This window comes from Parasteatoda tepidariorum, chromosome 4 (genome assembly GCF_982258835.1).
Source record: "Parasteatoda tepidariorum strain Cologne lab strain chromosome 4, Ptep-v5.0, whole genome shotgun sequence".
Taxonomy (NCBI): Eukaryota; Metazoa; Arthropoda; class Arachnida; order Araneae; family Theridiidae; genus Parasteatoda; species Parasteatoda tepidariorum.
The window spans coordinates 17,207,462-17,231,137 of NC_141758.1; the positions used below are offsets into that span (position 1 = coordinate 17,207,462).

The 23,676-nt window shown below is 28.9% G+C and overlaps 1 protein-coding gene and 2 long non-coding RNA genes across 6 annotated transcripts in view; 2 read left to right on the forward strand and 1 right to left on the reverse strand.

Annotated features, from left to right (window-relative positions):
- Nucleotides 1–23,676, forward strand: part of LOC107451108 (uncharacterized) — a 104,583-nt gene that overhangs the window by 46,875 nt on the left and 34,032 nt on the right. For all 4 annotated transcript variants that reach the window (XM_087160720.1, XM_087160721.1, XM_043048722.3 and 1 more), the window contains exon 3: nt 6,762–7,029. In XM_087160720.1, the coding sequence (XP_087016846.1) occupies nt 6,762–7,029 (268 nt within the window). The remainder of the gene's footprint in view (nt 1–6,761; nt 7,030–23,676) is intronic.
- LOC147810756 (uncharacterized) lies at nt 9,248–22,019 on the reverse strand. Its single transcript, XR_015432950.1, has 2 exons — nt 21,566–22,019; nt 9,248–9,601 (listed from the first exon to the last, which is right to left on the reverse strand). It is a non-coding gene; the product is annotated as an uncharacterized LOC147810756 (long non-coding RNA).
- On the forward strand, nt 10,774–18,625 carry LOC147810757 (uncharacterized). The gene is made up of 2 exons (XR_015432951.1): nt 10,774–17,387; nt 17,681–18,625. It is a non-coding gene; the product is annotated as an uncharacterized LOC147810757 (long non-coding RNA).

A 23,676-nucleotide genomic window follows, 5' to 3' on the forward strand; every position in this document is an offset into this window, starting at 1 on the left:
ATATGATATTTAAAGTTTTGAGAAAAATTTCGAACTAAATTTTTAATTTCCGAGATAACGTCATTCAAATGTTGATTCAATTGAATGAAAAATACAATTAAAATGATGTATCTCATTTTTTGATACAACTGAATGGAAAAATGAAATAAAAATTAAATTAAAAACTTTTTTTAGATACTAGGAGATATGGAAATATTTCTGTTATACTTGCTTCAAATAACTTATGATTATTAAAATATATTGACGACTTTTTTTCATTCAACTGAATGAAAAATTGAGGTTAAAAATTAAATGCTCTCTAGGTATTAGGAAATATTAAGATATTTCTGTTATATTTGTTGCAAGTAACTTATCGTTACTAAAGTACTTTTAAGGGTTAAAAATGTTCTTTAGTGTTCTGAAAAGAACTTTTGTCATTAAATTTTAATTTCAGAGTTAACTTAGTTCAAAATCATGATCAAATTGAATGAAAATTACAATTAAAATTATGTATTTCAATTTTTCATTCAACTGAATGAAAAATTGAAAACTGTTTTTAGGTATCAGACTGCCAAAGTCGGCAATATAAATGGGTTTATGATGTAGAATTTAAGTATTTTTTTTATTCGGTAGATGTTCTTTCAATCTTTTTTCTTTTCTTTTCCTTTTGCTTTAAAGATGTTTTTTAGTGTCCCGCGAAAACTTTCGGGATAAATTTCTAATTCATGAGTTAAAGTAATTCAAAATTTTAATTCAATTGGATGAAAAACACAATTGAAGTTATGCTTTTTAATTTTCGATTATACTGAATGAAAAGTAAAAAAATAAAAGACAACTTATTTAAGTTTCAGGAAATCAATATTAGTCAGTAACATAAATGGGTTTATGCTATAGAAGAATTAAAGTACTTTTTTTTTTATTCGTTAGATTGGTCTTACTATCTTTATTTCCTTTTTTTTCCGGCAATAAAGATGTTTTTATAATGTTTCGGTAAAACTTTCGGGATTAACATTTAATTCCTGAGTTAACGTAATTCAACCTTTTGATTCAATTGAATGAAAAATTTAATGAAATGATGTATTTGAATGTTTGGTTCAACTGAAGGAAAAATTGTGTTAAAAAATTGAAAACTTATTTAGGTATTAGGTAACTAAGTTAGCCTGCACAATAAATAGGCTTATGCGGCAGAATTAAATTACTTTTTTTTATATATATATATAAAGTTTTTAAATCGATAAATATTTTATAAAATATTTTTATGATATAATTAATTCTTTACCTGACGTAAAACTGAACAAATTTTATTTTTTAGTCTCTTACGAAGAAGGAAAAAAAATTTGCAAAGCATAAATTTTTTTTATGCCTGAGCTATTTCACATGTACTACTTTAAAATATAAATTAAAGCTTTTTTATTGTTTATCTTCGTTCAGCATAATTTGCAGTTTTTAAGCCTTTATTTAACATGTAAGAAGAGTTGAAATTACTTTCGCATGGGCTCAATAAAAAAAGAATTAAACTTCTGTTCCTATAGATATACTCGGTGACTAATTAATATTGGCATGTGTGCAGGTCGCCTAAAGTGTCACAAATCATGAATAGGTACAAAATGTCAACTTTGTCTCTTAAGCATATCGCTTTAGCTTAATTTACATTTAAGCATTTCATGCATTCTGCTTTAAGCGCTCGCTAAGTAAACTTTCAAGATTTGATTTGATTCCAAGATTTCAAAGCGCCCGTTTAGACACAGCCACTAATTTAGCAACAAATCCCAAAGAAAAACAGGTGTCTCGGGAATTGGACACGCAATCATTTGAAATCAACCCACACTCGTTTCGGTTTTAAAATAATAGCTCTCAGAAAAAAGATGTCACAGGTAAGCTGAACATAGTTCACATTTTCGCTGCTACCTTTGGCACCGATGAGTAAAAACTATTCTATTTTTAATTGCCTCACTGAGTGAGGGCAGTTTAAGAAGCCAGTCATCAAGATGGATGAGGCATTTCAAATGTCGAGGCAGCAGTAACGGCAGCCATTTTTGGCTACAATTTAAAAGTTGGAAATAATCCGTGAATTAAAAGTTTTTTTTCCTTTTAATTTGCAATGAAAATGCATAGTAAATATTTAATGGATTCAAGGATTTTAAAATTAAGTTGAAACTATATTAGGAAAACTATTTGATGATGCGTCAATGCAAATTCGTCATCCAATATACATTTAGTGTTTAGAACTTTAATAAAATTTATAGTAAACCTTTTAATCAGTTTTATGACATTTATTTTATTTTATAATCGTCATTGATTAGCAGACCCAATTTTGCGTTTACGAACTACCAATGTTCAACTCCGTACCCTTGTATTTTTGAACCTAATTCAAAAGACAAGGTAACTCTTTAAGTGCTATGAAAAATTTGTCTTGGTGGTGGATTTTTTTTTAATAGAACTAACCTACATTTGCGTTACATGCAGAGAAAATCCACGATAACCTACCATGATTGGTCCAACGGTATGGGACTTCTAACCCATGATCCGTCTACCACTGAGGATATTCAACGCCAGCACCGTGGTCAGTGCAAACCGGGTGCAGAATTCGTAGAAATCAGCCATCTCTGGGATTTGAACCTGGTTCTACTCACTCGAAAGGGAAGGTTCTGTTCTTTGAACCACCACGACTCTTTTGAATTTGAAATGAAAATGCATTGTGAATATTTGATTAATCCGAAGATGCTAAGAGATAAGCGGAATCAATATTAAGACACAAACTATTCCGCAAATTTGATGGTTCGTCAATATAAATGCCTAAATATTTAAAAAAAAATCGCCATCCAATTTACGTGCTTTCTGTGGAAAATTTTTATCATTAATATTCAATAAAAATGCATAGTTAATCTTTAATTAGTATAACGAATTTAAGACATGAGGTGAGTCAATACAAGAAAACCAACTTTTCCGCAAATTTGACGATTTGACTGAATAAAAGTTTATTTTTATGAAAAAGAAAACCAAATGCTATGATACATTTAAGCTGGATGATTAAACTGTATTTAAGCTGTGAGTTATTGAGTTACATATATTATTTTTAAATGAATTTTCTATGGTAGAAAAAAACGTACCGCCTTCTATAAGTGTGTCAATGCAAATTCGTCAAGATTTTTTAAAAAGAGCCATATTCAAATTTGAGACTTATAAAGTTAGTAAGTAAGCATACTTTGTTGTGAAAAAAATGAAGATGTACTGGAATAAAACTTTGAATTATTCCGTCATTAAGTTTAAAAGATTCATCGTTTTTACATAATTGCCGAACTTAATTTTTTTAATTATCAAATATTAAAAAAAAAAATTAAATCAAACTTAGTCAATTCATGTGTAACAAGATAACTGAGACAAAGCTTTTAATCGAAATGCACAATCAAACATACCTACTGTTCTGATCAAAATAGAGCACAGTAGGTTGCCTAAGTCTTGGGGGTCTTTGGGCGAATGTTTTTGTAGTGGCCCCTTACTAATATATAAATTTAAAAACTTAAGACTTGAGTATCTGAGCTCTGAATCAGACCCTAATTGTCATCCCCACAGAAGTTTTAGTATTTCTAACTTATATACCTGACGTTGGGAGAAATTTTGTTTTAGCCACACAATAATCAAACCCTACATGAAATGAGCCCTGGATCAAGAGGACAGTATCGGTATTTCCGAAAGTTTTAGGATTCCTAACTTATATACCGGTTTTTAGGAGAAATTTTATTTTTCCATACAATAATCAAGCCATGCATAGAGTGAACCCTGAATCAGAACCAAATTTTTGCATCTACAGAAGTGTTAGTAATCCTAACTTGCCTGTTGTTAGCATTAATTTTGTTTCCCCGATGCCACTACGATAAGCAAATCAAGGCCTAGTTTTCGTACCTACATAACTTTTAGTATCCTGACCTTGTAGTCGATACCTGTTACTAGGATTGATTTTGTTCCCCTTTAAGATGTTGAATCCCGCCTGGAATAAGACTTCAATCAGGTTCTAGTTCTTAACTTACAGAAGTTTCAGTATTCCTAACTTACAGGAGAAATTTTATCGTTAAGAAAATTCATAAATTCTTTCAGTAGCAAGCGTTTTTCTCCAAGTTGTGCAAAAAAAAAAAAAAAAAAAAAATCAAACTTAAATGAATCTGCAATTAAATTACAAACATTGCACAAGAAAGCTTGGATTTTGCTTTTTAATTATTAAAAAAGGAAGGATCCCCAAAAAACTTTCAGTTGGCAGAATGTGGTCAGGTATGGCGGATTCCGCGGTTGCTTTGTTACTTTTTTTCACAGTATCATCAAGGAACTCGCACCAAGACTCGTGAATCTAGTTGTTTTTGATGTCGCGGTGCATTAAAGATTTCTCTCTTTAGGTGTACAAATGGGAAAGGTATTTTTTTGGCACAGTCATGTCGTGCCGTTCTAATCTCTCCGCTAGAGATAATGCCTTTCCACTTAATACCTCTCAAGTTTTCTACCTTCAAAGAAGTTCCTAGCTTAGAGCTCACTTCTCTCTCTCTCTCTTTTTTATTTCCTTACCTTTTACGATGAGCAAACGAACCGCTTAGATAAATCAACAGAGAACATAACGGTGTGTTTGTTGCGACAGCTTTCAATCAGAGTCTTTTCTAGAAACTCAAGTTCGAGCATCACCCTAGAAAGCTTGGCGAGATTTCTTTCGAAAGTATATTTTCAGACTCCAAAGTTTTCATATTAATTTGTGTATGCAGTAAATTAAAGTTTTCGGTTAACTTTTTCTATGTGTATTTTCTTTCAGTTCATATTTCTTATTTTATGTAGAAAGGCATAAAATCCTCAGTCCAAACTCGACTCCATACCTGACACCTGACAGAAATAAGTTATGCAATTGATGTTGTTTCTTTATGCCACAACATGTTTCTTTATGTATTTCGCGAGACCTGAATTTGTAGTAATGCATAAAAAATACAACATTCTTTCTCACGTGCAGTCAATTTGATTTAAATACAACATTTCTATTCACATTCTATTCACAAATTGACATTGGGTGTCCATTTTAGTTCGGTTGCCCATATTGGTATAATATTGGTGGTCCATATATTTCTTTTAGGTGTATATATTGGTCCATAATGCATCTTGTTATTGTGGCCGATATACAAGAACATTGGATGTTTACAGCATTTAATAAAATGATTTTATTAATGGCTAATTTTCAAAGCGAATAATCAATGTAACAACATTAAACATAAGTTACGGTTAATCAAAATTCTAAAAATTTATCATAAAAAGTTCTGGCACTTAGAAAGTCATTGCTTTAACCATAAATTCAGGTTTTACCATAAAAATTTACGTAAAAAGAAAAATTACAAGGAACCTTATTTTGTGATCTGCGATATTCGGGTCATGAAAATCTATTCAAGAAGTAAATATTTTATCTCCTGAACCATCCCACTAAGAGGACGCTATATCGTGGGAGAAATCCTTCATGAAAAATTCACTTTCACCATAAGGGATTTAAAAATTAAAGAAAAGAAAAAGTGAGTTCAGATAAACCTGAAGTAATTCATGAAATTTTAAATGCTGAATCAAAATGCTGACAAATTACGGCAGTGTCAAAATATCAAAATGCTGACAAATTATGGCAGAATTACCAATTAGTATTAATAATTTATTATTAATAATTAAAATAACAATGCAGGTGAAACAGAATTCACCATGAAAAATTTCTCCCGTGGTTTGGTGACATTTTAAGCCACGATACAAAACCTGTCAAAAGATTTACAGAAATCGATTTTGTCGTTATAACAGAGAAGGAAGCTCTGTAAAGTTTTCTATTGACGTTAATATAGACTACTTTTTTCCGTAGACTTTACTGTAAAGTTTAATGGTACCACAGAACTGTAATGGCAATTTACTGTATGGCGTTTGTAATAAAGAGAATTTCTTTCAGTTTACTCAAAGTCTATAAATGCCTCATTTGAATTGTGGGCCAACTCCATCTTCGTTCATTTTGAGATTCAAAGCCTTGACTTAGTGTATTATTATTTTTTCTATATTGTCTGATTTCTACAGCTTTCTTATAAATAGGCTGGGAGTATATTATATTTTCAAAATAAGATAGAAATGCGGTTTGTATAAACAAATAACTTGCATGAACAAATAACTTGTGAGTTTGTATGGACATTTTTTTAATTTTATTTTGTGGAGTTAACTCACTATTCAAATAAGACCCTCATATCACTGGACCTGAATTTCAGCAGTTATTTGATTTCATTCATAAATAAATTTCATTCATTCTCTTTGTCCATTTCATTAAAGGAATGTACTAAATTTAGTTTGATGTGCCATCAAGATATGCCACTAAAACAGGTTGCCATTCCAGATTTCTCTAGTTTTGTCCCAATCTTAGTACTCTTTAACTAAAAATGTTGATAAATACTTTATTTACGTCGCACTAGAGCAACTTAATGGGCTATCGGCGACGGTGGGGAAAACATCATTGAGGAGGATCCGAAAACACGCCATCACAATTTTGATCCTCTGCAGAGGTCAAACTTCTTTATTAACTTTAATGTCATTAAAATCATAACATTACTATTTGTGCTGACATCATAATAATGACTTTATTAACGGCAATGGTAATAATGTTGTAAGGATATTAATTCAAGTGACTTACAGTGACTTAAACTACATGTTTAAAACCTTTTGTATTAAGCAATAAATAATATGTTGCCAATGTTCAAGATAATTTCAAACATGTAAGCAATAATGTTTTGTCTTCCTTTCAGGCGCATGTTTCCTGCATTCAAAGTTCGAGTGAGTGGCCTAGACAAGAAGGCCAAATACATTCTGCTGATGGACATTGTAGCAGCAGATGACTGTCGCTACAAATTTCACAACAGCCGGTGGGTGGTGGCGGGTAAAGCCGATCCCGAGATGCCCAAAAGGATGTATATTCATCCCGACTCACCATCCACGGGTGAACAATGGATGCAGAAAGTTGTCTCCTTCCACAAACTAAAACTGACCAATAATATCTCAGACAAGCATGGTTTTGTAAGTATCCATTCTTTTCAATTAAATACTTCAAAACTTAATACTTATAATCAAGGGGGTCAGGGATGCGATTTTCCGATCCAGCGGCATTTTACACCCCTCCCCCTATTTAGCACTTCTTCAAATAGAAAAAAAAAGAAAGAAAAAAACTTGATTCTTGACATTTTTTATAGTTCAGGTAACAAATTTTGAAATAAATAAAAGCTTATATTGTAATTGGGATCAACTATAGCCAAGAGGAAACTTTCCAAAATAGAGAGCAAGTCGTTAAATGCCACGGGATCGTAAGTTGGCGTCCGGGATAGGTTTTCAAAACGTTTTTAAATAGTCATTCACTTTTTTTTTTTTTTTTTGCATTATTGTATTATTTAATGAGTTAATAGATTAATACAAAAAAGCTCGCAAATTTTTTGAAAAAATTAAAAATTTTACGAAAAGTTTAAAAATTTTAAAAAAATAATGATATTGAGGTGGTGTTTATAGTGGTTGAAAAGGAGAGGACAGATCTTTTGACTAAAGGGGATCATTCGGCCTCGATACATTATTTTGCTACATAATTTTTTTAAAACTTTATTTAGTGTTAGCTTAAAAAAAATTCAGAAATTCATTTTCTATTATACATATTTTAAACCGTTGTGACTCAGGGGATAGAGCACTCGCTACCCACCCAGTGAGGTGCCCCGGGTTCAAATCCCAGCGATGACTGGACTCTTAAACGAATTCTGCACTCGGCTCGCTGATGTAAAATATCATCAGTGATAGACGGATCATGGGTTAGAGTCCCCTTTCCATCAGGTTGACCATGGGAGGTTTTCGTGCTTTTTCTCCTCATGTAACTCAAATATGAGTCAGTTACATCAAAAAGTCCTCCGCAAATTCTAGTTTGTCCCAATGCTTGATCCAGGGATTACCTTGTCTTCTGGGAAGGATTCAAAATTACAAGGTTATGGAGTTGAGCAAAAGAAAACTCAGAATAATAAATATAGGTTAAGAAATAAACATATTCATATCTACCATAATTAAGTTTTATCTTCAGTTCCAATTAAGATTTAAAAACAAAATTTTTCGTTATTTCAAAGTGAATTAATTGAATTTTATTTAAATCTTAAAAATCTCAATATAATTATGATTGCGTCCCAGACCTCCTAAAATTCAATTTCATATTTAAATTTTTTTCACGTAGAGGAATTGTTTTTCTATAAAACTGAGGTTATTTAACTGTAATTATTTTATTGTTGCAGAAATATTAACACAGAAGTATGGTAATTTCACAAAAGTATACCAGCACCATAGTAATTTTTTAGATTTATAGTAATAGAATTATAGTAATAAAATTATAGTAGTAGAATTACAGTAATTATAGTAATAGATTGTTTCTCAGAATTATATAAATAGTGTAGTGATTTTACACAATCATAGCAATAGTATAGTAATTTCACAGAATTAAGATAGATTTACTAATCCAATGGAAACATGTACTCGGATTAATATACATTAAATATTTGATATTATCCTACATGAAACTATTGTTTTAAACCATTAAATGCTTGTACAATAGTAACAATAAACTATTTATAATAAAAAGTTAAATATTGAATTTAATAATCCATATTTAGCATTCTTTACTATCCCTAGTATATGTTAATTGTCAGTGATTATAGAGCATAAATAAAACAATTTTTAAATTTAAATAATAATTTCTATTTTTGTAATATTTCCGGTAATAATTCCAGTAATAATAATCCCGGTAATAATAATTCCGATAAATGATAATACTGGTGAGTGCATTAAAATAGTAACAGTAAAAAGCTGAGCTAAACAAAAATGTATCAAGGATACATTTAATAAAAAATTTAAAATAAATAAATGAATAACTAGCCTAACACAAAAAGAATTCAACCGAAAACAAAATTACAGTTCATCAATATTAGCTCATTGAATGATATTTTTAATAAATTAATTAAATATTTTAATATTTTAATTAAAATATTAACATTTCCGGATTTTGATATAAATGAATGCGATGAGAATATTACGTTTATTCTTATAAATCACCAAAATTTGGTGTACCAAAGTTGGCCTTAAGCGTGTATGACAATGGCAACAGATAAAAGTTCAAGTAAACAAAAATGTATCAATGATGCATTTAATAATAATAATAATAATTAAAAAAAAGAATAGCTAACCAAACCCAAAAAGAATTAAGCCGAAACAAAAATACAATTTAACTCATTTAATGATAATTTCTGGCACCAAAGTTAAGCACGTACATATAAACCCGGAGCACTTACTAAAATGGAATAAAATATACAATTTAAAAATTCGAATCGAAGTTTTATGGAATGCAGGGAAGAAGTACAATGAGAAACTCTCGAGGGTCATTGGAAGATTCGAATTATTCATTTGAATCATGATCCATTCCTCTTATCTTCAGCAATTGTCACTCCCAAAGTCTTTGCACATTTAGCATTTCTTATTTTTTATTCACACCTGGCTTCACACAAAACTGTGAATGGCATCCGTTTACTACAGCTCTTGAGAATACCCAAGTTCCACGCTTAGGTGAAGATTTCTGAAAGAAAAAGAAACGTACAATCTCAAGTTGATACTTAATATCTCACATAATCTTATCTTACATTTCCTTTGTTGGAGAAATAATTCTGAAACTAACAGTTCGAATCATTGTGAGAAGAATACTTATGGATTCATCAACGCCAAGTTTCCTCAGTTCGTAGGCGTAATGAATTTTTAGTTGGGAACTTTCACGCTTATTGGACGTTGGCGAAATATTGGCGGAATTATTATATTTAACTTTAAGCCTAAACTTAAATTTCATTTTTAAGTCCTTTTAGCATAAGAAATTGTGAAAGATATCTACTTTAACAAAACAAATCATCTATAAATTATTTCAATTCAACATCTGTAAACTAGATTTAAATTCTTAAAGAGGCAAAAATAATGAACTTATCTCCCCAACAAAATGCTAATTAATAAAAAAAATATTTTGATTTGGTGTTAAATTAAATATTTTGATTTTTTCTATAAAATAGCTATATTATAAATCATTTCATGCTATACACTTTTAAAATGAGCTCTTTAACTTAATTGCTTAATATTGAATTATTTTATAATATATAAAGTTCTTTTTACCATGTATCTTAACTGTGAATTATTTCATCATATGCTCTTAGTTTTGTCACCAAATACCTTATTCGTGAATTATTTCATCAATAGCACCACAGGGAAATCTTTCATCAAAGAATATTAAATTTTTGGCAAACTCACTTTAACCCTTTAAGTGCAGCCAGTCAGTCAGCGTAAATTCACCAAACAACTAGAAATGTAAAACGAATTGCTTTTAAACGTTCAACAATCACTGTTATTTAAACAACGAAGAGCTAAAGTATGTCCCATCCCTTGAAATATACCGTCTAAATTCGCACTTGTTAATGTCCTGTCTGAAAGAAATTTCCAATTTTAATTTGTTGTTCCTGAAATGGTAAAGAACAAGTTCTTTCACCAAATGCTTCAGTCTTGAATCATATCCTCATATGCTGCTTAAAAGGGAGTTCTTAAACCAAACTCCATATTACATTATTGCATCATTACTACTTTAAAAATGCTTATTAACACAGAATGTCTTGGTAACGAATTTTTCATCGAATGCTTTAATAAGGAATTTTGTTTTTGAATATCTTAAATAATCTAATTAATCTATATAAAATAAAACTTTTTTAAAAAAATATTCATTTTAATAAATACCCTTACTTTGATTTGCTGTTAACTTAACTTTGGGCAACTGATATAAAGTAGCTTATATTTTAGTTACTGTGACCAAATACCTTATAAATGAGCTATTTTAAAATACGGAATTTTTTTTTCTTAGACGCCTTATTCAGGTGCTCGTTTATTAATTTAAAACACTTTACATTTATTTTAGAGTGGAATTCTTTTATTAAATCCCTTAACATTGAATTCCTATCAACAAATACCTAAATTTCAACAACTTAAATCAAATACCCTGAATCACATGATACCAACCCCCTTCACTCACAGAAATTTTAGGTATTTTTGAGGTTTATTTGAGATTGTTTTGAGGTGTCAAGGATGTTTTCAAAAACAACCATGAAAGGTTAAACTCCCAAGGCGTGTATTCAAACTTGAGGTTATTTTGAGGTTGATGGAGATTTATCTACTTTATAGCAACCAGCTTAGGAAGGTTGTTTTTGAGGTGTACGGATTATTTTTCTACACTTCAAGCAAATACATATATTTGAGGAGTTTGAAAAATTTCACCCGATTTAAAACTAAAACTATTTCTGAGTTTTACATGAGGTTGATTTTGTGAGATGTGAATGAGGTTGAAAATGAGGTTTATTAATGAGGTTATTTTTGGTGCAAAACATAGCATCATTTTCTACCTCTGGTGTATTTTTTTACAACTGTCAACCTCAAAAACACCTTTTGTAAGGTTTCAAAACACCTCACAACCACAAAAACACTTCACAACCTCAAAAACAGATTTTTTTTTGTAAGGTTTAACATGTAGAGCAATTTATGTCACGTTTTTCAAATTTAAGAGTCGTAATTTTATTGGCACAACAGTTTTCTCGTTAAACTCTTCGTGAATTCTTTTGAATCAAAACATACGCACGCTACAAGCTTTTGAAATTCGAGATCAGAGGCATTCAAATCATAAACAAGTATTTTGTTGTACCGTAGACATATTTTTTCCATTGTTCCAACCTTTACTCACTGTGTGGTACGAAATACTCAGTAGACTTTTTGAGACAGAAAAAAAAATCATAAGTAGACTTGTATAGCCACATGGATATCAACTTACTTTTATCTTTGTCTTCTCTACTCATCCGTTAAAGCGGCATCTTTTCGGACTTTGAAGGCGCCACCAGGCCAAAAAAGGGGTCAATCGCTGACCTACAGCTAACCCTTTGAACAAACAGTAAACATCGTGTAGTCTTCCAGTTTAGTTTGTGAGGAGAGGCTAAGTCGATTTGGCTATTGTGAAGTAAATATTGTATACTTGAAGACGATCGACTTAACAATGGCTGCTTCCCCCTTTTTTATAGTGATATAATCACTATAAAAGATTATTTGAAAATCTCAAAAGAAAATATGATGTTTAAAAAATTTAACTTATTTTCATATTTTTTTGAAAAAAATTTTCCCGAAAATCGATTAAAGAAATTAGTCTTAGAAATTGCAATGACATATTTGCAATTCAGCAACAATTGTACTTACTAATTTGCCAAATGCATATTGTTAGAGTACTAATTTTTACTTAACTCAATTTTGAAATTCCTCTGAATGTTTATTCGTATCTTCTTTTAAAATGTAATTAATTACATATTCTCTTTTCAAAACAATCAATTTCACGCTTACTCTAAATTATAATTCATTGTATGTTTTCCAAACAATTTAGATAATTGTACGTTTTTTTTAAAAATCAAATTGAACGTACATTTTTTCTAAAAACTTGATTCTAAGAATCTAGGCAATTTCCAAATTATTTGAACGTTTCTTTCACTTTTTTTTTAAATCCTTAAAATACATTTTGAATCAGTAAGTCCTTCATCATTTTTTAAAACAAATTAACCGTAATGGAAGTAATATCATGTGAACTAAATGTTCAACTAATGTTGTAAAATTATTCATCACTGAAAAAAAAATCTCTTATTTCGTTATCTTTTTTATATCGAAAAAACTCTTTTTTCTTACTTTAACTTGATGTACTTAACTTTTTCATGATAAATTAATTCTCTTTAATTGAAATAAATAAAAATATCTTCAAAATTGTTCTTTTTTTTAAAATAATTGCTATTAAAATTATATTATTCTTCGCTCTATTCAATAATATATTTTAATTAAACCAAGCATTTCGAAGAGATAAATAATTTTTCTTGCATTGTCCATAAATTGCGTGAAACTCGAATATGCAAAGATAAACTTTTCTTACTTTAAAAATATAAAATTGGCTTTAAGAATTCCGTAAGTTATTTGTGGACGCACATTTGTAGCTCAAATCACAATTTTTCCGCATCCTGACCAATTGTTTTCATAATAATGCGGTTTAAATTAATAAATAATATTCAAATTACAGCTTCATTTATGCTTTTAAAATTAATGAATGTTTATTATTACAAAATTTAAATTAATGAATGAATATCTCTAACTCAAACCTTTATTTCATTTTATGATTACAAAGCGTTATTTAAATTACACGAGTATATTATTACATCCAGAAAGAAGCACATTCCCTGTAATTTATTAGGTAAACCAAAAATGCAAATGTAAAGGAATAAAATCGTTTATACAAGAAATTGATTCACCTTCCAGCGTGTGGTTTCATCGTCTGCATGCTCCCCTGTCTATTTAGATCGAAAATTACTTTCATCTTTCTTATTTTTAGAGTGCCTGACCCCTAAGAGGGCGCACTAGCCCACCCTAGTCATTAAGAGCCTTTTTACTAAGCATGAATGGAAAGAAGAAAAAAAATTCTTTAAAAAAAAAAAAGAAGCAAACTCTTGTCTTCATGCTTGCTTTTATTTTTATTAATCTAGTTATGAACTTGCTAATACAACTTACTGACTCTGAATAGAATATGTTGGGAGCCATTGATGGTTTTACGTGAATGAAGTTCGTGAGGAGTTTTGGGTCTAAATTGCAGACAGTGAGAAACTTGATTGGCTTATTACATCCAATGAAATTAGCCTTAATTGATTTCGTGTGAACGAAAGAACATGACATAAAATAGAATGAAAAAATTTTTTCTGAAAAATTAATAGTGATTTATAGAACAACTTGAAGGATATGAAATTTTTTTTCTTTCTTATTGCTTTGAATTATAATATTCACTTTTTGAATTTATTTTCGCTTTGACTTTGTCTGCAAGGGGTCTTTCAAAGCGTCAAAAAATGTGTTGTTTTTTCTTAAAGGGGGGAGAGGATAGAATTTGTTCTCAAAAAGCAATATCTTAAAATAAAATTGGTTTTGTTTTTATGTTAGCTATATAACACTGTTTTTACGTAAAAATTATTTTATCATCTAAATGTTTTTTGTTAGTATTTCTCATAAGCTACTACTATTAGACACAGTCTTTAAAAAAAGGTAAACTAGAAAATAAGAAAAAAATCATTTAAAAAGTGAAATGTTTAGTGTAAATATCTATTGATAAGTAACATTATAACCCACAACCTTATTATTCTATTATTGACTCTGTTTATGGCTTATGAATCGTAAAAAACAAATTTCTTTGCGATTTATTAAAAAAAAAATGAATTGAACATACTTACATCAAATAACATTTATAATTTTGATAAGTTACATCATTGCAAACTTCACCATATTTTTTTTTCAAAGCAAAACATATCTACATAGACATCGTACTGAATAAAATATTAATTTGATAAGTTAAATCGTTATCCAAAATCAGCATATGCCATTTTTGACTGTGTATAGGCTTTGTAAATCCTAAGAAGTAAACTTCCTTATAATTTATAAAAAGTTAATTAAACATGCCTATAAAAATATCATATCAAATAACATTTCTATTGATAAGTTACATCATTACCCAAAACCTGCATATACCATTATTGACTCTGTATAGAGCTGTACCCAAAGCTATTGAATTACATTCTCCCATTAGTTTCAGTGAACGCAATTATGTCATCCAATTGAAAGGAGATAAAAAAAAAGAACGAAAAAGTCGTTTCGAACGCTCAGAATTCGCAGTTCTCTTTTGTTTTCATTATTATTACACAGAACCCGGTGGCTGGATTAACAAAAACGTTCTTCGAACAACACTGTCATGCCTGGTTATGTTGAGCTACCCCGCCCCGTACGGGAAATGAGAATTGTGTAATGACCAAAACTGCGCTTCTCATTTGCTCGGCCAACCCTCCAATTGCTAGATCAACCATGCGTACGACGCGGTACTATTAAGCTTTGTAATTTATCTATTTGTGAATTACTGCCTGTGTGAAGGCTAACTTTAACTGTGTTTCTCCCCTTTTGTGGCATAGTAATGGCATTGTTTCGACGACCATCTTTTTAAATGGATCCTTCTTCATTTCTTGATATTTTATTTACTTCCTCGAACCGTTGCCACTTCAAAATCTGAAATAATAGCAAGAAAACGTTTGCTGCTTTTTATCTTTTTTTTTTTTTTTTTATCTGTCTGGAGGAATCACAGCGACATTATTTTTGATGGTTCCGGTGATTCGAAATGCACCTTTCCTTATCAATAGTGCCTCGTCCAGATTATAGGGTGAGCAGGATTAAAGAGTTCTTACATTTTATGATTGCTGTAATGCTGCAAAAGTATTCATTACTAGCACCCATAGAAGGGTTTATATGAAGAGAATTATAGTATTTTTGATGGAGTTCCATTCCCGAATTTGTGCTCTTATATCTTAGAAAGAATTTAAGATCGACTTTGTTGTTTTTTTGGTATGCTGATTTTTGCCCCTTAGGGTAGTTTTTATTTGAAAAAAAAAAATAAATAAAAATAAATGCTTCAGTTCAACTTTTGTTACTAAACATATGATGCCTTTGTCTTTGATTGGCTGAACTGTTTTTCACCAGAAGTGCTATTTTTAAATATAATTTCACATTTCATCTGTATTAATACTATCCACAATAAAGTTATGTTGACAATAAAGTTATATTAAGTTTAATAATTTTTGAAATCATTAAAGTTAATAAAATTGCACTGAAAATACTATCTTATAGCTTATCTCGTATATACGTGTTTTTTTTCTTTTTTTGAAATTTCTTTTTATATATATTACAGTTTGAAACGTTCTACAAATTCCAATAATTCTTTATTCAATAATTTTTTATTCGTTAATTTTAATTCCCAAAACATAGTTTTTCAAATAACAATACTAGAATAAATGCCTCAAAAGATTCACATGGGTAAGGCATTTAGAACTTTTCATTCCATTTACAACTGCCATGATATGTTGCAGTAGCCATTTTAAAAAAAATTTTCCATTCACAACTATCAAGGCATGTTCGAATAATTATTATTTATATTCAACTTGCTTAGATATTTGGTATTTTTTTTTTTTTTAAAATCTCCACTAATTCCCAAACTTTCTCATTCATTGATTTTACTTTCCAAACTTACTACTTTCCACTCTTTACTTATATTCCACTCTTTTTTTTAATACAGTATTATATATAGGCCACGAAACTCTGACATTCGAAAGACATTCTCATTTAGAATTTTCCACTCTATTAACAACTATCATGGCATGCTCCTGAAGTCCTTTTTTGTTAGTCTCTTTCTACTCGTAACTATGAAAGCAAAGCTTCACCAATTACTTGATTATGTACAACTAAATTATATTATAATTACTTTTTTTTACATTAAATTTTTTTACTACAAATTCAAATACTGTTTAATTTATTGTTTTACTTTCCAAGACACATAGTTTTTTGAATACCTATAACTATACAAAGACCCCAAAAGATTGACATGTGTGAGGCATTCTCATTTAGAACTCTTCACTCCATTTACAACAATCGTGGTGCATGCTCCAGCTCCACTTCAGAATAGAAAACGAAGCATTCTCTATTGTTAAATGTAGCAGGAAAAGTTGGCAGAAATTTCAGAGAAGGGTAAGAGTTCTTTCTCACCCTAACTATAGGTGGGAAAAAAAATCCCCGACTAGAAGCTGACGACCACAATTTTTCCCAATTGAATGTAACGTTCTATATTCCCGCTCCAGTTTCGTCTACTTCTTACCACCATTTTTTTTTTTTTATGATCAACGATTTCGAAACTTTTGTTAAATCGCTGAGCTACGCTGGATTATTTACTTTTTTAGTTTAACTGTATCAAAATAACGCAGTATCAATATATATCTGATAATATTTCGTTAAAAAATTTATTATTATGCTTATTTAATGTTGCAGATATTTTATTGTTCGATAAAAGCTGATTTGATCGCGCAGATAAAAACTGATTTGATTGCACTTAAATATGTAAATTTTCAATACGAATGAAAAATGTCTTTATAGTTCAATTCTATATATTGTGGTTCATGATAAATAATTACAATCATTATCAAATTCGTAAGTCGACTGAAATAAATGGTCGAGTGAAATAATAAATAGGGAAATAAATAATAAAAATCCAGTAAAATAAATAGTTGAGGGAATAATAAATAGTGAAGCAAATTATAAACATCGACTGAAAAAAATAGTCGAGGAAAATATTAAATAGTGAAATCAATAATACAAATCGACTGAAATAAATAGTCCAGTGAAATATTAAATAGTGAAGTCAATAATAAAATTCGACTGAAATAAATACTCGAGTGAAATATTAAATAGTGAAATAAATAATAAAAATCGACTGAAATAAATAGTCGAGTGAAATATTAAATAGTGAAGTCAATAATACAAATCGACTGAAATAAATAATCGAGTGAAATATTAAATAGTGAAATAAGTAATAAAAATCGACTGAAATAAATAGTCGAGTGAAATATTAAATAGTGAAATAAATAATAAAAATCGACTGAAATAAATAGTCGAGTGAAATATTAAATAGTGAAGTCAATAATACAAATCGACTGAAATAAATAATCGACTGAAATAAATAATCGAGTGAAATATTAAATAGTGAAATAAATAATAAAAATCGACTGACATAAATAGTCGAGTGAAATATTAAATAGTGAAATAAATAATAAAAATCGACTGAAATAAATAGTCGAGTGAAATATTAAATAGTGAAGTCAATAATACAAATCGACTGAAATAAATAATCGAGTGAAATATTAAATAGTGAAATAAATAATAAAAATCGACTGAAATAAATAGTCGAGTGAAATATTAAATAGTGAAATAAACAATAAAAATCGAATGAAATAAATAGTAGAGTGAAGTAAGTAGTTAGTAGTTTTTTAATCAATAATATATCATTCTAAACAGCTTTCCTTTTCTTGTTCATTTAATGCTGTATTTATGTGTTTATTTTACGTAGTGGCAAAATTTCGCTAATTCTTTTATTAGTTTTGTTTGAAGCGAGAAAAAAAATGTGAAAAAATATTCTATTTTGAAATTTTACTGACCAGTTATTTTATTTTATTGAACTTTTTAATTAAACCAGTAGTTAAAAAGCCAAGTTATCCCTTTTACTCTCACTTTTCTCTACCATCTTTACCATATTTTTTGGGGATTATCATTGATTTAAAATAAGGCCTTCAATAAGTTTCTAATAATAACTTTAAGTCGAAACTGTTCAAACCTATTTTAACCTTTCAATTAATTTTCGTAGTAGCATTTTGAAATTGCTTGTTTCTCCTTAAACATTTACCAGCTCCGAATAACCGAATTGGATTTCTTAAAAAAAAATTTTTATTTATTATTATTCCTTTGTTTGCCGATAGTGAAAAAGCAAACCAGTAAATCCAATGCAAAAAAAAGAAGAAAAAAATTACACGCTACAGACAGAACACTGAGTCTAAGTGTACATTTTATAACACAGAAGAAAAGTGTCTCAAAATCTTTTTGGTGTTTATTTTGTGATGTTTAACACAATCCACTTTCATACCATTTAATTTAATTTGTAACAAAAAGATCCTTTTTGCAGAATTCGACATTATATTTTATCAACACAAATCATGCTCTTAATTTAGTAATATTCAATTGCTAAGATATAATTGCTGCTTCCTCATATTTCAATTATTGATTAATTATTGAAATCATGGAATAATTATAAAATATATTACAGAAATGTAAGAAATGATAATTTTCAATTGAGCAATTAATTAATTGCATACAAAACATAAACTAATCTTGTTTAATGGATTGTTACTAGAGCCAATTGATCTTCATCCTTATAACGGTAGACTTGTGCAAGAACTTGTTATGTCCTCGAAAGTTGCCACCCCCTGATTTTTCCCGATTTCCCTCCCCCCCCTACCAATTTGGGAAGTGTCCGCTCCGTTACCTTTTTCTCCCGTTTTCGAAAACGAGAATCCAATAAAGATAAATAAATTAGCAAATTTTCGAGTTGGCGTGATCTCTTCTGGGAGAAATGAATACGACAAGGGGGTGTTCTCTGGGGTTGAGGGAGGCTCTGAATCATGGATCTCACGCACATGATTGTTTCTTTCAAACGGGAATCGTTCGACAAGAACATGATTTGGGGGAGTTGGAATGACATGCGTATCAGATAGAAGTCACCGGTAATTGAATAGAAAAAAAAAAAAATTTTTGCAAAAACGATTGTTTTTTTAGGAAGTTTTAATTATTATTTATTTTAGTTATTATTTACATTATTTAAAAAAATATTTGCATAAAAGGAATCGGGTTATTATTATTGGCTATTTTTTTAAAAAATAAATATTTCATGCATAAAAAAACAATTTATTATATAAGTTCGTCTTTTTGAAAGCTACCTTAATTAAGCCTTACCTACCTTAATTGTTATTCGTAAATTATAAAATATTTGTGATTTTTTTTTTTAAAGAAGGCACTTTCATATTTTTCCTTATTATAATTTTTTTTTTTGAAAAAAAAAAAAAAAACATCGCTGTGAAATTAAAATAAAATGCCTATAAATTATGATTCAATTTATTTTAGATTACTTTTTTTAAAATTATTTACATATTGTAGCTAAATAAATAATGTAACTGAGAAAAGTGAAGTACACTGTAAAAAATTCCAGGTCAAATTACTGTGAAAAGTACTGGTACCCTGGGTGCGTCTTTCACAGAATCCATTTTACTGTAAAATCCATTTCTAAACTAAAATTTTATACCGTAATTTTTATAGTAATATTTATTTAATTACATTGATTCAAGGATCTTACCTTAAATATTAGAGTAAAATTACAATTTATTAGATTTTTTGATCCGTAAAATTTTACAACGAAATGTACTGGCACCTTAAATGCTGGTAATTTTTACCAATTTCATCCGGAATTTTTTACTTTGTAGACTGCAATACAAATTTAGTTTTATAATATATTTTTAAACATTTTGAAAATGACGATTTACTGCAATTATTAAAGTATTTTAGTTTTAGCTCTTGTGGGATTTGCGTAAATAGTAACATACATAATAACATAAGTAAAATATTAGCTTTAAGCGATAATTTTGCCATTTTTTAAAAATAAATATTTGTTTCATTTATTACATTCTCTGATTGTTAACTATTATGAGTTTGAACAAATATTCACAATGCAATATAAAATGAGATTTTCTTAAGTGGATTAATATTTGCTATTATTTATTACAGCATTTGAATACTAATGGTTATGGGTTTTGAATGAAGATTAACAATAATACAATATAAAATTAGTTTTTTAATATTTTTATAGTTACTAAATATATATCGACAAAATAATAGCATACAAAATTAACTTTTATTCGGTAAATAAATATTTAATACATTCATCATATAATTTGACATGAATATTAACCATTATAGGTATTGGATAAATATTTAGAATAATTCAAATGAAATTAGTTCTTCGGTGAATAAATATCTAGTATATTTATCATATAATTAATAGGTATAGCATATATGATCACAGTGCAATATAAAATTAGCTTTTCTTTAGCAATGTACTCAGCATAATTATTATACTATTTGAGTATTAATAATTGTGTTTTTGGAATTATTATATATTTGAAAAATAATAATGATTCACAATGCAAAATTATCTCCGCACTATAATTTTAGCTTTTTCAGAGATTAAATAGTTATTATAGTATTTGAAAATTAGCTATTCTAGGTTTCGAATGCATATTAGCAACAAAACCATAATATTGGGTAAAAAGTGAATGAAAATTAATAAAAATAAAAAAAAAACTCAAGTGTTTAAGTAAAGTGTTAATGCCTATAAAGTAAAATGCTTATAAAATTTAAATGCATTTCCACCATTATTTTTAATCCTTATTTAGTTAATTTTTGAATTTTTTACTTGTGTTTTAAAATTTAATTCATATTTAATAATTAAAATTTTCGTCTAATAATAATAAAAAAAAATAATGATAATAATAACAATTGCGTACAAAATTATCTTCAAGCGATTATTTTGTTTAATATTATTTATTTATAATAATTATTATTTCTTGGGGAATTAAATATTTATTAGAATATTCAAATATAGACTATTGCATGTTTTGAATGTATATTAAGAATTATACAAAATTGCAATAAAGTAAACTAAATATTAATAAAAAATTATGTGTTTAATTAAAGTGCTAATGCCTAAATTATGAAGTGTTTATGAAATTTAAATGCATTTATCATCATTATTTTTAGTTAACTTTTAGTTTGAAATATTTATTTACGTCTTAAATTTTATATTTTATTTCAAAATTTAAATTTTCGTCTGGTACTTAATTGAAGACACATGTCGCCTACAACAAAATCCAATTTAATATTTTCCAAAAAACTAACACAATTGTAACACAACGAGAATATCAATGGGTCTTAATTTAAAATTAAATATTCAGCGAAACACTTGAGCATAAGTAAACCCGTCATTTACCTCATAAATCCTCCGTTTAAAAGAGCCATTAGGGACATAATAATAACTCTTCACCGTATCTCGCAATACCCATCTGATTATTGTTTTACATTGAGGCGTCAAAAATAAGGAAAATAATAAAATGAACATAACAAAGACGAAGAGAAAAGAGCATTAAATAAAAAAATAAAAATAAAACTTGAAGCTGATACTTCTTGCCGACAACACCGACATCTAAGAAATTGATCATCCAACTCGAATAATTGGCGGCAAACGCGTTTACTTTTATCGCGCCAAATGATCAAGGAACTCGAGTCGTGTTATAACAAGTGAATCATTATTATTAACCTTCCAGCGACGACAATCGCTGACTGCCAAGGACGGGACGGTCAGCTTTGGCGATGTCACTTCTTCTGAGGGGGTGTTTTGCGGGGTTGGGGGGGGGAGCACAGGAAGAATGTCGAGCGAAAAATCATCAGACACTTGGGCCTGAGGTTATGCCAAGGCATCTAAAGACAAGGGCTGTTCTTTATAAAACAGTGCCTGGTGTATTCCTTTATCTTTACTATCTAGAACCTTTTTTTTTAAAAAACTGTTTTCGTGTCACTTTGGTTGTACGCTGCTCTTGTATGTATTTTTTTTTTAATTTTTTGGAAGAGCCTTTTAATTGTTGAAAATCTGAAACGCTCTGCAACGAGTTTGTACATTGCCTTTTTAGAGTTAATAGGTATCAAGTTACTGTATACTTTACGTTAATTTTCTGTGGTTTATGTCCGTATTTAACCCTCACACATTTGTTTACCAATTGAAATGTATACTTCAGTCATTTTAACCCGTGGGCTAACATTAAGGGTTAATGTGGTTGACGATTTATTGATAATGATGTAGAATCACCAACCAGTGATCTTATGCTGTTGATGTACAATGTTATATCGGTACTGTGACTACTGGCCCGATCGACCCCAACTGCTCCACATTGTCCCGAAACAGATTTATTTCAATAAAATTATCTGAAACTTCTACCAATTCAACTTACACTCCGAGTTCAAAAAACATAGCCGAAATTGGCTGTAATCTGTTTTAAAACTCGCATCTTGAATTTGATTTGTTGTCTGGGAGGTTTATTTTTGTTGCAAGAATTGGAATTAAAAAGCTTAATTTCAAATTACAGTTTCAAGTCGAGAAAAATTTTGTTCTGTTATTACATAAGTTAGAATATTACAAGAATATATACGCATTTTAAACTTAATTGCAAAGCTACTGATTGTATCGTAAACAAATTTTTTACGTTTGTTGTCCTTTATCGCTCATTCTTTAAACTAAAAATATTATAATTTGTTAGAAGTTTTATTGCTTTACTTTCATTTTTAGTAAGATGGCTTAGAATATTTATCATAAAATTAAAACTTTTGTGGATATGCACTTTTTTTTTTTTGTAATTTTAAGTAAATAGCTGAAAATATTAAAAAATTTTTTTGATTATTTTTATACTTCTTTCGAAATCTGGAAAATGTTTGGCAATTATATTTTCCAAAAACTATAACTTCAAATTTATTGTTGTATTTAATTTAAAGCCAAATGCTTGATTGCGAACGAACCAAAACAATACGGGTGCAAAAACGATTGGGAAAAACTTTGATATAATGTTGCTTAAATATTTAGGTAAATTTGATATTCATGTTGCCACTCACCCTAACTTTTTAACTTCCGTTTTGTCCTCTTTTAGTTAATATTTTTATTTATAATAGTTAATATTAGAGTTTAAGAACCTGAACAAAAAAAGCAACTTTCAAAAAAAAAAAAAAAAAGAATTGTGTTTTATGTTTTTACGTGTCATTTTTATGATGTAAAATCTACGATAAGTTACGTTACATGCGAATTTCATCTTAAATGCGGTACGAATGTGCATTCCACTAACTTGTAAACATTTTATTTTGTAAAAAATTCAATTTATTTGTTTGCATTTATTCTGAAATAAACTAATTTAAGTGAAAAAGATCTAGAACAACTCCTTCAAAAATCTGATAGATGTTATTATTATGTTTCCTGGAATTTTTAAATTATAGTATTGCTAATTTATCGTCTGATGTATAAGTGCAAACGAATCAAAACGGCACGGATATTAAAACGAT